At 40.2% G+C, this 17,714-nt stretch overlaps 2 protein-coding genes across 2 annotated transcripts; one reads left to right on the forward strand and one right to left on the reverse strand.

Moving 5' to 3' along the window:
* Window positions 1–773: 773 nt before the first annotated feature.
* LOC137979122 (splicing regulator SDE2-like) lies at window positions 774–4,063 on the forward strand. The gene is made up of 2 exons (XM_068826313.1): window positions 774–992; window positions 1,622–4,063. Exons 1-2 carry the CDS (start codon window positions 911–913, stop codon window positions 2,602–2,604), a joined length of 1,065 nt encoding a protein of 354 aa, XP_068682414.1. The 5' UTR covers window positions 774–910; the 3' UTR covers window positions 2,605–4,063.
* A 1,988-nt stretch (window positions 4,064–6,051) lies between these two features.
* On the reverse strand, window positions 6,052–17,571 carry LOC138001423 (arrestin domain-containing protein 4-like). Its single transcript, XM_068848053.1, has 6 exons — window positions 17,206–17,571; window positions 14,390–14,616; window positions 12,077–12,284; window positions 11,093–11,253; window positions 9,443–9,671; window positions 6,052–8,028 (listed from the first exon to the last, which is right to left on the reverse strand). Exons 1-6 carry the CDS (start codon window positions 17,426–17,428, stop codon window positions 7,964–7,966), a joined length of 1,113 nt encoding a protein of 370 aa, XP_068704154.1. The 5' UTR covers window positions 17,429–17,571; the 3' UTR covers window positions 6,052–7,963.
* Between the last annotated feature and the right edge of the window lie 143 nt (window positions 17,572–17,714).

A 17,714-nucleotide genomic window follows, 5' to 3' on the forward strand; every position in this document is an offset into this window, starting at 1 on the left:
TGACCCCTTAAATGATCTACAAGATCCCCCACTTGAAAAAATTAACTGGAACGCTGCAGTTCAATATCACCCAACTCAGTGCCTTCTGTTTTGTGTAACACGTACCACAGGCAACCCAGTTTACGCTCATAAAGCGTCTAGTTGAAGAAGTTATTGGCTAGCCCTTTCTTCGAATTACTGCGTTTTCAGACTGAATTCGCAGAAGAAGGTATTCCTCAAATGATCTTCGTCTGCTCTGCGAGCTAGCAAACCTAAGTCTCCTTTGAAATGTATTTTGTTGGTCAAGCTCGATAGAACAGCGATGAAGGTGAGAATACCAGACACCTTTTGGCTTCATTTCCAGTTCCCCCCATAAACAAATGTAACTAAAATTGCTTTTATTGAATGTAAGCACATACAAATAAGATTAATTGATTTCATGAAAACGCTGAAAGTCGCAAAGGAAACGTTCGATTCGCACCTTTCTTAGCTCTCACTCGGCCTCAGGGATCAGTAACATTTGCAACCATCCTTCACATTTTACACAAACAGCAGCATCTACGTAAATGCCACCAGGCGTATTGTGACGTACAAAAAACGTAGGTAGACCAAACTGACGCGACCAGCAAATCCACGTTAATGTTCTTAACGCCCTCTTAACTGATGCCGTAAATCAGACAAGATCACTTGGCGCAGGTCTGTGACCCAGAATTGACACAACCAGTTAAAAACCACTCTCCGTTAAGTGGTACATGTTAGGTCATTTGTCAACGTTAAAACTCTAATGTCCTTCATCCATCATGCATCGATTTCGTCGTTTTTCTTTTTTTGACCGGTCGACTGCGAGTCTTATCATTTGTGTTTTCCTTTGAGGTTAATTAATATTGTTGGACGAAAAGTGGAAATCCTCCGTTAGTGAAGGTAGAGTAACATGTGGCTAATTCTTTTGCTCCTGGTGAATGTGACATGGAATGCAGTATCCGATGCCAAGTACATCAAAATGTTACACAGAGGTAAACAATAATTTTATTTTCCTGAAGAGTCATCCGATTGGTTCAAACCTTAGTGTATACAAGACGGCTTTGAAATAAAAGCCCATGAATTTACCGTCCTCTTTCTTGGGGATAGGTAAAAATGATCCCGACCAAAATCAACAGCAGCAATATCGTATTATTTCCGCTAAAGTGGGCTGTGACGCCAGAAAGCAATTAAGCTGAGAATGAAGCTGGAAAAAAACCAACGAACTACACTGTACTCAGGGACGTACACCTCGACGAAGCACATGTGCCAAAAACTTACACTGATATCATTTTCCCCAAATCGCCTTATGTTAATTTTTTCGATATTCGTTTACCACTGAACCGGCACGTACAACGTTTACATCGACATTAATTATCTTTAATACCTTGTTTTTCAAAAAAAATTGGCATATCAAATTTAAAATCGTCGAATTAGTTTTATAATAATACATGCGCTTACTCTGGGACTGTTAATGAAACGTTGAATTTTTACAGAGGACTAAAAGGTCGGGAGATGGACTCTCTTTGTTCAGGCGGAAGGATAAAATCTCAGTAATCTTGAGCGATCGACTGACGTACTGAGTGATTGATGGATTGATTGATTAGTAGCTTGTTCTTTTCAGATGATCTTATGATCACTGGTGACCCCAACTCTGGCGTCTTGTTAACAAAACGAGAAAAAAGCGAGGTTCAACCTTCAGCCTGGTTTAACTACAATACTAGTCCAGAGATGAAACCAAATACCGAGTCAAATGGTTCTCAAGATTCCAGCCAGGCAAATGATACTAAACAAGAACCTTACAATGGGAAAACTATCGAGGGACAACAAGAAATGCCAGCGTCAAGCCAAGCATATAATAAAACACAACAACCATACTTTAATAACACTATGGAGGGACAACAAGAAATGCCAGCATCATTCACGGGCAAACCAGATGCTATGCATCAGTTAGCTGCAACCTCACAACAAACGCAATCTGAAAACGAAAAAGAAAATTATGACAAACCTGGAAAGGAAACATCAATGGTGAACCAGTTACAGAGTTCAGCTTTTAAGCAAGGAGGTCAACTTAATGACAAAACGCATACTTCCAGCGAAGGAAATGCTTTATCCACGGGTAAAGACACTGAAACGAATGGCAACCAGAGCCCCGCACAAACACAAACTAATCAGAAAGAGAACGATAAAGAATGGACGGGAAAAGGGAGTCATGTTCAAAAAGAGCCTTCCTCAAATACAGTGGGTTCGTCAGACCAGGAAAGTCCAAAGGGTGACCAAAATGGAAATCAAGAATCTAAGGAACAACCTGAACCAGACGAAGGCGGGCCAGTACCTGCTATCGACCTAAACAAAGGCCATCCAACGGGTGGAGAAGATTATGGCCCATCCAATAGTGAGGTGTTTCCAGGTCCTGCAGAACCAAACTACCCCAGTGAGCCATATGATCCCAACGAAGCTATGCCAGGGATCAACGAGTTGGCACCTGACGAGGTCATGGGAACTGGATATGAAGACATGAGTATGTCGAAGGCTTACATTGGAAAACGTTTGAGTGACAAACCTGCAGAAAACGAAGACGAAGCGACAAGTGGAGATGATGTCTAGATGGTTACCATCGTGCCATGAAACAAGAAATTCCTAAAACCTGATCGGCTGCATTTTTCAAAGAAAAAAAAGAGAGTCCTTTGTGAGTGAACAGCAAATTTATTGTAGTTTCTTCTTCTTTTTTTCTGAAAACACAACAAGTAGTTTGGAGATGAAAGCACAACCACAAGTAAATCTTATCTTAAGGAGGATTATTCGAGGAATAAGCGAGTCTCTCAATTAACAAATGCGGAAATGTACTTATTTAAATACAACGACTTAATGGGCCGGGAATGGCATAAAAATATATGATTATGATACTTAATTGTGTTACACTTCATTCCTGATCAATGTCTATAACTCAAGCTACATTTTTATTGCTATTTACCAAACATGAACAGTCAATGTCCATAATAGCGCGACAACAGGAAAACCTATTGACCCCTGGGCATAGTTAGTAGCTACTAACTATGCCCCTGGGAGAGAGACTCACTAGATAATATATTTTTCTTCCGTCTAACACCAGACGATTTTACCAAGCAATATGGGGGGAGGGGGCGCTGTCAGGAGTCAACGGGTTAATCACCTTGTCCACTTTTCCTTCTAGGGCCAATACAAAAAGACCATGTAATGGTGCCAAGGCACTAAAATGCTGTTCCCAGAAGTGCTGCCTTTAGGATTTCTAGTAGGTTGCGGTTGTCTGGGATTTCGCTGATTTGTATTTAGACTAATAGTGCCAAATTAAATTACATCTACGGAAACTTGTGAAGGTGTGGGCTGTCAATTCTATTTCCCACAAACTGATGCTTGTCTCGTTTATTCTTTCTAACAATGCTATTTCTCTATATCTCTGTTTGGATGGGCGTGCCATAGAGGACAGGTTTGTCTTCTTTTCCTCACTACTGTTTTTGGAGCGTGTTCATACCACTTGTATACAGTGTCTACATTGTATTCCTTGCATATATTCCAGTGTAGGTGAGTTGCCACTTTGCTGTGCCGGTGGATACTCCGTATGGCGAGTTCTGGGCAAGCTGAAATGATGTGATAGTTTCCTGGGGTCTACTGCAAACGCGGCGGTGTGGGTCTGTCCCATATTTTATAACGTGATGCTGGTATGCTCTGGTGGGTAGAGCTTGATCTTGCTCCGCTATGATCAGTCACTCTGTTTCTGCTTTAGGTCTGGCCGATTGGAGTCATTTGTTTATTAACTTCATGTCAACATTCGCTGCACTTATACATGTGAAGTTATGCCCAGAAATGCACGTAATTATATGCACTCCTAATTTTGACTTCCAACACGAAGTGTGCCTTTAAGGTGATTCCTCAGAAAAAAAAAGTTGTCGAACTATTTTCTTGAAACTTTCCCTAAATGTTCCCTAGTAATGCCTGTTTTGAGAACTACAATAAAAAAGATAAGTCACCGTGCTTTCTTAACAGATATAATGGGCCAATCTTACCCCATTGATGCCATTACTGGTACTAATCACGCGCGTTATTTCATCGGCTCAGGGTACCTTTTGCGGTAGCAAACCAGAGGCTTTTTCAAGTAACATTTGAAACAAAACAGCTGATAGGTAGAACGTCTAGAGCATATGGAACACTGTCTTATATAGTTTATAGAAAAATCACTCAACTTAAAAAGACGTCCACTCAAAAAGTTTCTCGAGTCGTTGTTTTCAATATCATAATTTGCATCCCTGGGTAAGGGGCTTTGTGTACGTTCTTAGCTATATCTTTTTTCCTTCCCGGTTAAATTAAAAAAAAAAAGATTTAAGGGGGATAATGTGTACACCAAAATGATGCAATAAAAAATATAGATCACCATGCTCGTTTAAGAGGAAAGCACCATAGTAGCTGACTATTTCGATTACCGTAGATCGAAAAAAAAATCGCCAATTCGCAAAGAATTATGGGTCATTCACAACTTCTCTTACGTGTTTTGAGAACTGTTTTATCATGTATGATCGACTTTCGTCATATTTACAATGTTGCAAATTTGACCAATGTATAAATATTCACACAACATATGCGCATTTTAGGATGCGCAGTGCAATATTAAGGAATTACCTTAAGTCTAAGCCTTTGCTAGCTATTTCCAACAAAAAGGTAAGGATAAAAATTAGCGTTATTTTGAGTTTATTGTAAATGCAGCTCTTTATCCTTATCGGAAGAGCAGCATTTTGGGGACACTTTGTGCGGTCAGGAGCTCATTAAGAGGAGCCTCTATCTCCCATACTTGGCCTCGGAGTCAACCCTTTCCCGAGTAGATTTATTTATAGAACACCTCCCTTGGGAGATTCAGCACGCTCACTGTTGTAAAAGCCAATCTCCCTTGGGACATTCAGCACACCCACTGTTGTAAAAGCCAATCAAAACAGAGCTATCTCAGCGTCAAGGAAATTATGATACTTTTCGCTGGAAAAACCTGTTCCTAAAAATAAATTTACTCGGGAAAGGGTTGACTCAGGGAATTAGAGGAGATAGAGGCTCCTCTTGATGAGCTCCTGGTGCGGTTAATTGTCGGTATTCCGAGACAGCACGGTGGTGCTGAAGTTGGAAAAGAGCAAGGGGACACTTCGTGACGCTTATTGAAATTCCCTTCTCGAGATATTATGCATTGCTTTTTTCCTCCCACTGTTTTGCACTTGTTGCTAGCCTTCTCGTTTGGCAGTTGCCCTGATTCGCGTTTTGCGTATAACACTGACGCCTAATCACATTTCGGTGGATCTCTTGGAACTCTGTATTTTTAAGGCTCTCTTCGGGTACAGTAAAGCTGTTTCCTCTTTTCTTGGCGTTGGACTAAGGTGAAGGAGTTGATCATTAGTTGATGCTAAGTATAGACCTCTTTCATAAAGGAGGCCAAATAAATTATTCTTTTGTTTTAATGGTAATAAGCCCTACTAACCTCGCTACGACGAGCAAATTTCAAAAGAATATTTGTTTTAAAACGAGGGCAGTAGGTCTAATTAAGGTAGGTCGCCATTTATGAAAGTGGTCTATGCGCATCCAGGCCAGTGGTGGTAGTGTTATAAGTTAGTTCAAGCTGAACAAGACCCCGTTCAGCTTCCCATCTTGGAAGATACAATCTATTAGTATCGGCTTTTGGGTGCTGCATTTTTGGAAGAGCAGATAGCTTTCTGGTTTTAGTATCTGATTTCTTGATCTCAAACAATTTCCAGTTAATGGTGTTAAAGCTGTAGGTGATCACTGGAAAGGCTAAGGTCGTTAATCGATCCCGGGCTGTGGTCTTGGTGTGTTTTTCGATACAGTGGCCGCGCGAAAGCTGGACAGAGGTCAGTAGAAAAGGAGAAGGGGGGAGGGGGTAGGGGTAAGGGAGCATGCGCAAAAAAAAAAAAAAAAAAAAAAAAAAAACACCACCTGTAATCAACCCCATCAGATTTTTGAAACTCCCCATTCATATGTGTGGGCATACTAGTGTTCATTCTCAACTGTCAATCACAGCGCAAATTGGGTATTGTGCACTGATTTTACTTCATATTATCTAAGAAATTATAATATATGACTTTCTTAGGCATTTCACATGTAACCATCATCTACAGGTTTATTACGAAGTTTAAAAAGTTACCAGCTCCCAATTGGCTTGATAAAACAATTGTTAGAAAATTGCACTGGTGAAGGAGATCATGGTTTCAAATCCCGTTCAAACTCGAATTTTCCCTTGTTGTTTTTGCTGCCAAAGAAGCGGTATAACTTCGATAATAAATTTCAAAGAGCTATTTTCATCAAGCCATCTCAAATAGACAGTAACCTTAAAAGCAGAGTACTTCCTTTAGTCCGTTAAGTTATCCTTCAAAACACCAACTTCATCAAAGTCATTTCACTTTTTCACGAGGTATTCAGTTACACAAACACTTAAAAGTAGGCGAAGTAGCTGAACGTGACGAGATGCAAATTTTCGAGTCTACTAACCTAAGAACAGGCTCTTCATTGGGTTTGCTACGATTTTATCACGAATGGTGCTCGATTAAAAGCTAAGTGATTGGGGAGAGCGAGGGAAAGGAAAAAGACACAACTTCCCACGCACTCGGCTTCGAAACCCGTTCGCTTCGTGGGCCTTTTACACAACAAATGAATGAACGGAGTAGTTTCTAAAGAAATTGTGGTGCTGCGTCGGTCGCGAAGTAGTATACAAAAATTTGGTTTTATCAACGGAGTTGATAGTGTAGATTGACCACCGTACAGGGATTCTAAAAGCTGACGTTTCGAGCGTTAGCCCGTCGTCAGAGCGAGTCCACGACACGACAGTCCAGCAAGTTTACGGGCCTCCTTCAGTTTCACAATTTCCTCTGTATCCTGAAGGAGGAGAGGTTTCCAGTCATCAAACTCCGCAATCATTTGCTTTTTGTTACTTTGAAAACATGTTAAAAAGGACCAGCTCATAAAACGAGTGGAAGGCAGTTTCTTGCCGAAGTTTTCGCAACTGGGCCTCCGGAAGCATTCCTTTTGGGCAAATCTCATTTAGCAAACCACTAGAGCCAGTTTGCAGGTTACCTACCACTCCACCGACTAGATCAACACTCAACAAGAGATATTTTTTTGCATTAAGCACGAACAATCTTTCGTACGGCTACTCGGTTTGCGGACCAACCAGAGGTGTTGTGATCCGCATGCCTAATCTGATTGGCCATTATTTGGCGGGGCCTGTATTCCAAACTTAGATGATATTGGCCAAGACCAAATGAGAGATCGACACGTCCGGCTTAAGGACTTCTAGAAAAAGTACACAAAGCCCTAGATCGCTAGCAGTCCCTCCTATGTCATTCGACGTGCGTGCTTCTCGAGTCAATGGTGTTTTGTCACGCAACCGAGAAACGGCCGAGGGACGCCTGGGAAAGAGGGGAGTTTATTTCTCCTCACTTCCTCAAGCCTCTCTTCACCGTTTCCTTTGATTGCGTGACGAAACATGATTGAGTCAACAACCGCGCACCTCGAGTGTCATACATATAGAAGAAACTGCTAGGAGTCTAAAAGCGCCAATTCACAATTACATTACACCAGTATGGTAAAAGGCATTACTGCGAAATAACAAAGGAAAGGATTTCAACAAGCAATTTAGTACAAGACACTGCTGTCTTCCGAAAGCTTAGAGAAGTGGGATAGTATTTTATAGGGCATTTTTTTTCATCGCCTAGGTATTTACCATAAATAGAACATTTTTATTCTAACGACAGATTAATAATGGCAAGGTGGGAGTCCCTGACTGGTGCTTGATGGGATATACGAGCCGTAATGAGTTACAACAATGGCAAAGTCAAGAGAGAGCTTCACGCCCTCTGATGTCGTCAAGCTTCTAAACTTCTGCGTTATTAAATAAAGATCGAAAGCACCACCAAAATACGACAAGAAGAAGGCAAAATTGTTACACCATTTTTGAGTACTGGTATGGCTTCCCAGATCTTGAAGCGGCTTGGGCTCCTTGCGGACCTTTAGGAAAACAATAGGACACGATCAGTGTCACTCGATACTTGTAGGTGGTCCTGTGGTTTAGTTACCCTGACATCATCGCTCAGCACCCAGCGGTTACCGAACAGGTTATGGGTTTCAGAGACTACTGTTCAAGCCCTAGTTTTTCTTCCCAGGCGTAGTGACAATTCCAATCTCTTAGATTACCTTTGTAAGTGCGAGGCCCGGTTCAAACGTCGAACTTCACATGTTCCGAATCCAATGCAAATGAGAAATATGTATCATTGTTTTAGCTCATTTGCATTAGATTCGGCACATGTGAAGATCGACGATTGAACCAGACGTTAATCTTTTTAAAAATCAAAATTCGACTCCGATCCATTTCGTTTGTCTCATCACTAACTATCGTCTCATTCTGTCTCATTCCATTTCATTTCATCGTATTTTCTCAAATCCTTTCTCAAGCTGCGTCAACAGAAGGATACGGTAAAAAGCATTCTAAACGATTTTATGAATCACAGTAGGAAAACTATAGTGTCCGTAGCGACCGAATGCAAAAATGGCGGCTAGTAAATTGCTCTTTAATATTAATGATAATCAAACTTAATAGCCTCGTTGGCATATGTAAGATTGAAAAGAATTTTTGCTGCAAAACGAGGATAGTTAGACCAATGGGCCATTTTCGAGTTGCTGTTTGTCTCGGTTTCGAAGTGAGTCTTGGTGCTCAACTATTGTAAGGGAAATGAGTTTGATTTGCATAAGAGTACGCAACTCATTTCCATTTGAATGGTTGTGCACGAGGACTAGCTTTGAAACTGAGGCATGCAGCAACTCGGAAATGCGCGATTAGCACAAACATGAAAGAATAATAGAATACTAAGTGCCATTTTGCATTCGATCCACGAGGAAACTTACTTTGGTTACTTATTCTGCTGCTCTATTAACCGAAAAATGTTCGTACTACTATTCTATTTGGGAGGCGCGGTGGCCTCATGGTTGGTGGGCTAGCCTCCGGAGCGAGTGGTGCGGGTTCGGGCCCTGGCCGGGGGGACATTGTGTTGTGTTCTTGGGTAAGACACGTTGTATAAATGGGTACCGGCGAATTTAATTCTGGGGGGAACCCTGCGATGGACTAGTATCCCTTCCAGGGGGGAGTAGAAATATTCCAAGTTGCTTCATGCTACAGGAACCGGGATAAGCTCCGGCCTAATGGGCCACTTGGCTCGTAAGCAGACTTTACCTTTCTATTCTATTACTATCATGTCCTGCAGTTCTCGGGGAAGGGTGGGTGCCTGCGAGAAGAGAGTTGGGAGGGGAAGGTAGGGAATGAAAGCGAAATGACATTACTGCAATAATCCCTGGCCACTACAAGTGTACAGCGATTGCAGCAACATGAACTTGCAAACTTCAAACAGGCAACAAAAAGTTAACCTACCAGCATAATTAGTCGCCGTTCCGACTTGTCCAGGCTCTGTTTCCTCTTCGCCGGCTTCGTTACTGGCCAATTCGGCAGAAGCACGAGACACCAGGTAATTAGCAAGAGCTCTGTAGATCTGTTGACTCAATACGGGATCAATAGATGGCTGGGGACACGGTGGTTCGGACGTTATTACGACTGGAAATGTGATATCAGTGTTGAAGGCCTTGGCCACGCGCACAATGAACTGAAAATGAGCATCAGAGCTTCAGTGAGACAAGATCGATGGTTACATTAAAACAAAAAAGCAAACACCCCCCCCCCCCCAAAAAAAAAAAAAAAAAAAAAAGGAAAAAAAAAAATTCAACCTTGCATGGTGTAAATTTTACCAGTCAGAAAAAGAACAATTAGCAGTAGTTTACAAGCCAACTGAAAAGACCATATTCGTATTCTCAGTATTGAACAGGAACAAGCTTGCAATGGAGGCTAATGCAGGGGAATCTTTTTAAATGCAAATACCTTTTAATGCATTCCCCGCATTAGCCTCCATTACAGGCTACAATAGTTCCAGTACAACACCGTCTGAGAATACGAATATGGTCTATTTGACCAACTTGACAGTACTTTACATAACCACGAAAAGGAATTAATTTTATTAATCAGAAGACTTCTTGCTAGATTGCAGGCCCCAAGGTTTCATGTTCAAGTATCCAATTGAGTATTTGGGGGTTGTGGGGGTAGGGGGGGGGGGGGGGGAAAGGGGGGCGTGATTACAGCAGGGATGGAGCAGTGGTGAGAGCACTCGCCTCCTACCAAAGTGGCCCGGTTCGATTCCCAGCCTTGGAGTCAAATGTGGGTTGGGTTTGTTGGCTATCTGCTCTGCTCAGAGTGGTTTTTCCCCGGGTACTCCGGTTTTCCCCTCTCCTCAACTACCGACCTACGATTTGATATGGGTTCATTTGATTTGATAAATGTATCTATACAGTGTCCCCAGTTTGAGCCCTAGCACTAAATACAGTTGACACTGAAGTTGATTATTACGTTTAAAGTTGATCTCTTGAAACTGTAATTTTGGCACACTTGAGGGAATACAGCATAAAGCGGCTATTTCACGCAAAATTATGTAATTTCATGACAACCAAAATGCCCAAAACGTACAATGAAACATTACAATAACCACTTGAAACACTGATTAAAGAAATACAAGAAAAGGAAAGAGAAGAATGGATGGACACAAATGGACAAGATTGAAAGGGATTGCATTTGGGTAACCTTGAAAAAAAATCGGCTAAACCATGAATGATCTTGACGTATTATAGTTCCCCTACTGTTCTGACACAACGAGCTTATGTAAATAACAAGAGGGAAAAACAAACCGCCCACTTTCCATACATTAAAATTCATTCCTTAACAAAAGGAATCATCCCGAGGCTCCGGGGAATAAACTCATACAAATCCTACTATTTATTCCCCAAAGCCTGGAGATGATGCCTTTTGTTTAAGACTGAATTTTAATACATCGAAATTGGTCTATTACATCATAAATATTCAGTGAAAATACATGTAAGGCATTTCTGATTAAAACGGCTTTTTGAAAAAGTATTTAAACAAATTCTTCCTCTAGTTCAAATTTGACAAATTTCTTTCTGTTCCCTTGAAAATAATTACCCTTATTTGGTAAGAAATATCGATGCAGCCGAATCCCTCTGTTGTGGGTTGGACAGACGGAATGGTAAAGGAATCAAACTGTAAATCGCTCTCCTCTCCAGGGGCAAGACCGTGCTCGTTTTTGACAACGTGGAGTTTCTCTGTCTCTGTACGAGTAGTGTCTTAAAATAAACAAAATCAAAGAGTTAGATAACAATGTCGTCATTGAGTTGATCAAATTTTGACTGAAATCGATTTAAGTTAAGGACGAAGAAGCACATCCCGAAGGGGCGAAGGGGCGAAGGGGCGAAGGGGCGAAGGGGCGAAGGTACAAATGTCGGACCGGTCAAACTTTTGTACCTGCCTCATCCTGAAGATTTGTGCGCGCGAATGAACATCGTACAAAAAATGAATGCTGTTAGAGGTACTAACACGATTTTTTCTCGTTCAATTTGGAATAAATATAAGAGCGAATAAATATTTTTCAAAGACACTCAATTCCGAAAGATAAAATTCCACATAGCATCGTTGAACGAAGGAGAACAATGAGTGGGAAGCGTACATGCATTTTTCAGGACACGGAACGATCGAACAAGCCAGCGAACGAACGAACGAGTCAAGAACAAATGACAGAACCAACGATTGCTGATCTATCTGGACCGGTAACAAGCATGTACGTAGAATTTCAGAGCAAAGGCGGATCAAAGAACGCAATTTTTGATGTTTTGCCCGCCTTAAAAAAAAAAAAAATTAAAAAAATGAAAGAGCAAACAACGACTAGGGATGGGGAGGACACCTGGAAGGGAGAGAAAATATAAGAGCATGTAGATGCGGCTACCTTACGGCACTAAGACTTGCTTTCTCTGGTAGGTAAGGTAGATCTTAAAGGGAGGCAGCAAGCTTTAGACGTATGACAATTTAGCATCAAATACATGTAGTTGGACTTACATGTTGGGATGCAGGAAGGAAGTAGTGTGATAGAGGTAGTGACTGTTCTTAGCTTACCGTGAGGAGCCTTATATACCGTCTTTTGGACAAGCTGAACTTCAGTTCCGGTGACTTGTTTGCTGCTTTGGTTACTGACATGACCAGTTATCAAGACCTTCTCACCAGGGCAATATGCGCTGCGGTCAATACGGGCTCGGGCAAATAGCTGGCCTGCCGGACAGCAAACCAGTCCTAAGTTTCGGTCTTTATGTTTCAGACTGGGTTGCTGAGGGAACAGAAGAGGCACCAGAAAATTGGTCACAAATGCACTCATACAAAGCAAGCATTTAATTTTGACCGATCTCGGAATTGCCACTTGGTCTTCACCAGCGACGCAAACATGAACACGAGCAACTTAACAGATACATAACCTACCGTAGTTGTTAATTAGTGTCCTTTGTGCAAACAAAAGGTACTAAATATAATGATCAAGACACTATTAATAATAATAATAATAATAATAATAATAATAATAATAATAATAATAATAATAATAATAATAATAATAATAATAATAATAAGCTTGACCTGGACAGTGCATTGCGATTACATAATGAAGAAAGCCAACCGTAGGCTTTATGCCTTATGGCGACTTAAGCGATGTGGCGTGTCCGCGCATGATAGTGTCATGGTGTAATATTTGTCCGCTCGTGCATTCTACATTTATACTAGAATATGCATGTGTTGTGTTTGCTGCGTTGCCGCAATATTTATCTGATTCACTAGAAAGAATACAGAAACGTGCGCTCGCAATTATCCTTCCTGGCTCCACCTATAGCGAGGCCATAAATTTAGCCGGTATATCAACCCTTCAAGATCGTAGATCAGCGGCTTGTCACGAATTCATTGCGCAGCTTAATCCGGATAACCCGGTTTACAAGCTAGTACCTAGTAGATTAGAATCTACAAGTGCTTCTGCCCAGTGTTCGAACTCTTATCGGTCCGCTCAAGTTCTGCCTTTCCACACAGTTGACAACGTTGCATGGTATGTGCATTGGCAACTAAGTGGACCAGGATTTTCAGAAAATGACGAAAATTTTGAGTTTGTAATACATGTTTCGACAAAGACTTTTGCCATCCTCAGTTAGTCCAAATATAAAGCAATGTAAGTTACATTTGTAATAATAAGAAAATACTAATTTGAAAAAATTAATAGTAACAACGGAATGAAGTATAGTGTGAAAGTGTGGGAATTAAAAAGATAGTTTTCGATAGACAATTGGTGTAATTGTTGATTTAATGAGGGTTAACCTCTCTGAATGTGAATAACCTGTTTAATCTTGTCTTGAGTTGAAAACTGGTGGATCGAGGCATGATCTCAAACAGGAAAAACATCCGCTGTACACAAGGCGTGACAATGTTCAGAATTCTGCAGATGCTTGAAAATGTAAGAGACACTATCACTGGTTAAATGCTCCTTCACACGTGTGGAAAAATGCTGGACTGCTTCGCCGACGTATAATTATGTACTGTAACAGGCATTACATGCAAACTAGTCTTGTAGACCACACATGAATGGAGCCCGCCAGGGATTGGGTCTTTCACGGCAAACATGTTACCGATCTTTAAAAGGCGAAAAAAACTAGTTTGATATCTAAACCATTGCAATAGCGCTTAATGAAATGGCAAACCTTTTTTTGAGTAACAACAGAAAAACTGCCTACAGCTGTATGTAGGGTTGCTTAAAGTAAAACGTAGGTGAGGTAGTGGGAAGGGAACTCAGGGGACAGTAATTATTGATTTGGGTCCCAGTGATGTAACAATTATTTTATAACCTTTTCAATTTTTACATTAGCATTTTCTAATTATTATTATAAATTGAGCTTACACTGGACTAGCTGAGGATGGCAGAGGTCTTCGTCGAAACATGCAATACTAATACTACTCAGCAGTTTCGTCGTTTTCTTAATTTTTTTTTCTATTCTAATGTGACAATGATGCTCCTGCTACTGCAGTTGTAGTTGATGATGATGACAACAATGATGGTAACAGTGCTGGTGCCAATGATGGAGGACCATGATGATGAGAGTACAAAAGGTTTAATTATAAGACTCTCAAATTAACTGTTACAATGAAGGAGACAGCAACAATGTTAATCTATAAAACTCACAATGTACTTGTACTCTTATGGGCAGATGAGCATGCCTTGCACAAGCACGCAATTAGAGGGAGTGTGCGAGACAGAGAGGTATGCCAGGTAAAAAAGGTTCAGTACAGGTAAAAAAACTCCTTTCACCTTTTGAAAATGGAATGGAAATCACAGGTATGCATGCAGAAGACACACACAAGTCAACAAGATGTGGTGGTTTCCAAAGGTCAGTACTGACTTACCAACAAGGCTGGATCTCTTATCTGCACACGTTCAACAATAAAAAGTGGACTGTCACATTTTAAGTCCGCTCTCCAAGGGCGATCCGCCACAGCATGAATCCAGTACCTTATACTACCATAAAGACCTTCAAATGATGTTGGAAGACTGCGAGGTGGCAACGGAAACTGGAATGGAAATGAGTAGTTGCCAGGTTGTAGTGTTAAGTTGTCTCCACCTTGGAAAGGACCTGGAAAAAAAAAAAAAAAAAAAAAAAACATGAGAGTAGATTGATTTCAAATTCACTTATTGTCAAGTAAAAAGACCTGGATACTAAGATTTGCGATACAGTACATGTACAGTAGCTCATGGAAGAACATCATCGATGCAAGTTTTGCAATACCATGCATGGCATCTGATAGTATGCAGTGATGCGGATCCGCATAATTCCCGAAAATCCAAATCCTCCGCATAATTACGATATTTTCCGCATAAAACTGAAGAAATGCCCGATATTAGTGATAAAGCAGCTGCTTACCATCCTCACAAACATAAAAGCCAAAGAGATTGACTATTTTGAAACGCTTATTTTCCTGAACATTGAAGAAAACACGCCATTTCGTTCGCAAGATGAAAGTTCGTAAGCAGTTTCCACTCATTTTTCGGGAATGAGCCTGGACTCTAGTTAAACAGTTTTCATTAACATACTCTAGGCTCGAAATTTTTAAAAAATGCAACAAGGTATGAAAATTTAGCTGCAAGTTATAGTAGAAAATTAAATTGCATCATTTGTAACTCTGGTAAAGTAGGGACAATCATTGCGATGAAGTTGTACAAAACATAGAGCCCACAATACGTATGTGTAAAAAACCGCTGAAAACGGTGAACGATTGAGGGAATGGATCGTGGTTGAACCACATCACAATTTTGCTCCATATCTCCAAATTGAAACAAAATTCATGACAAGAAACAAAATATTTCTTTATCGCTTTATTTCTTTTAGTAAAAGTTTTGGCAAAATGCCGATTATCAACCCTTTTATTTTAACGGTGAATGCTGGTCGCAGATTGGTGGCTCGGCCAGATATCTTAATCGCAAAGGGAAAAGCGACTGTATTGGTCGCAATTTCAAGTCCTGATTTACCATAAGCATGTAAATACATTGGACAGGCCTAATTATTAGTTCTATAAATGTTTAAATTTCCAGATAATCCGTCGTAATTTCTGCATAATCATTGCATGTATACGCATAATATGGTCAAAAATGTCCGCATAATCTTTAATTTTTTTCCGCATCCTATCAGAAGCCCTGACCATGGCATGGGAAGCATTAAGTCTATTTATTTTAGCTCGTAAAATATCTTCTTGAGAATCAAGTCCAGTACAATGCCAAGTACTAGAGAATTTTTGCCAAGAAAAAACAAGATGAAGGGCTATTTTGCTAAGATTACTGGTAATAAATTGGAAAAGTGTCCCCAGTGTTCACACTCGTTTATGCTCTTAAAATTCCATGACTTTCCATGACCTTCTCTAGCTTACCTTAAAGTGCTACTACAATGAAAAAATCAGCTCTCGTTTTTCTTCACATTTTGAAAGTATTTGCGTTGATTGCTCAATAGGCAGAATTTTTTGTAGTAATTTCAAGAGGAAGACTATTTTCCACCATTACTCGATCATGTTCAAAACTGACCTCAAAGGGTTGGATCTTGGGAAAAGTGATGTCAAAGGCTCACTAGCTTAAAATTTCATTGTGTGAATGCAGCTTATTATACATACAAAATGCCAGTTTAAAAGTCTGAAAATCCAAAACCCTCATAATGCATATTAATTCTGCAGTGTTAACACGCATTGCATTCTTAAACTAGTGAGCCTTTGACATCATTTTCTCCTTGATCCAGCACTCTCAAGATCTTAAAGTTCGTAATGGCGGACCATTACAAATATCAGTTAAAATAAACAGGTGTCTCTATGAAATCAAGGCTTAAAACTTAAACTTGGTTGCTTAGTGTTAAGTTAACATAGTTTTCAAACCCAAATAACAATAAGAATGATTTTTTGGTCAGAGGGGCACTTTATTGTAACTTGTAATATAAATAGGGGATATTACATGGCCGTGCAAAGATACAAAATTTCTCTTCGAGTGTTGAAAGAATATTTCATGAGTGAGCGTAGCGAATGAGGGAAAGGTTTTTCAACACGAGAAGAGAAATTTTGTATCTCCAAGCGGCCATGTAATATTTCATTTATTATACAAACACCAATGAAATACTAAATCATTTTTTCATGAAAGGCATCGAAAGGCGTGTTTTTATATGTGACTATAGCAACAGTGATCTTTTCACATGTGAAGATAACATGTTATCTTCATGTGTGAAGATATCATGTTTTTGGGCAAAAGCTCACTTGGTATTTCATTGGTGTATATGTAATAATACAGTGTGCAGGTATCTGTGATGACGTTTTCAGGGTGATTTAGAAGGGCATGTTGTATTTGTTAGAGGAGATCTTGTGCATGCGAGCATAACAATGTCCGACTCTGATAGAAAATACCCTCTTGAGTATTGTCACATGATTTAAATTGAACTGACAGGCGAATAAAGCACCTTGGAGGCATCGTGTGAGAAGAATGATTGATGGCAGACAGACACTGAAAACTTAAAACGATTACAAAGGCTTAAAGTTTGTCCGCTTTCGTGTTAAACAAACTCAGTTTCAAAATATGACGAAAAAAGGGAGTGGCGTTTCAATCGAAGTTTCCCCTAATGGGTCTTTTTAGTTCAAAGCAATAATTTATTCGAATATTATTTTTATACGTAGCAAAAATGGGAGCTCCCACGTACCTCTTCCGAGTAAAATTGCCTGCAGTGCTAGATAAGTCTCTTTTCTCTCGTAAGTCGTTTTACCGGAACGAATTCTAACATGCCCCAATCCATGAAGTTCAACACGAACTCCTCGGAATGTCAGTTCTTTGTCTGTGTTGAGAAGAAGAGCTCCAAAAATGGTTTCGCCTGGCTGATAAACTTGCTTGTTTTCGGCCAAAGTGACGGCAAAAAGATTGGCCATTTCGTTTTCACACTGCTTTGTGAAGTATTTTCCTTTAATTCACAGAAAAAAAGTTTACTGGCCACGAAATTCGACGCTTTTGAAGACGTTGGTTCGAGACACAGACTTTGCACTTAGCGATTCAATCAGATTAACAATTGCGTGACATGTATTTTAGTGACGTGTACGGCATGTTTTGCAAATAACTGCCTCTTATTGTCGCATTATGTCCATATTTTGTCTCCTGCAAACAATACGCGCTAATTACTGTAAAAATGCGAAGTACCAACTATTAGAAGAACCGTAG

Source organism: Montipora foliosa, chromosome 1 (assembly GCF_036669935.1).
Source record: "Montipora foliosa isolate CH-2021 chromosome 1, ASM3666993v2, whole genome shotgun sequence".
Taxonomy (NCBI): Eukaryota; Metazoa; Cnidaria; class Anthozoa; order Scleractinia; family Acroporidae; genus Montipora; species Montipora foliosa.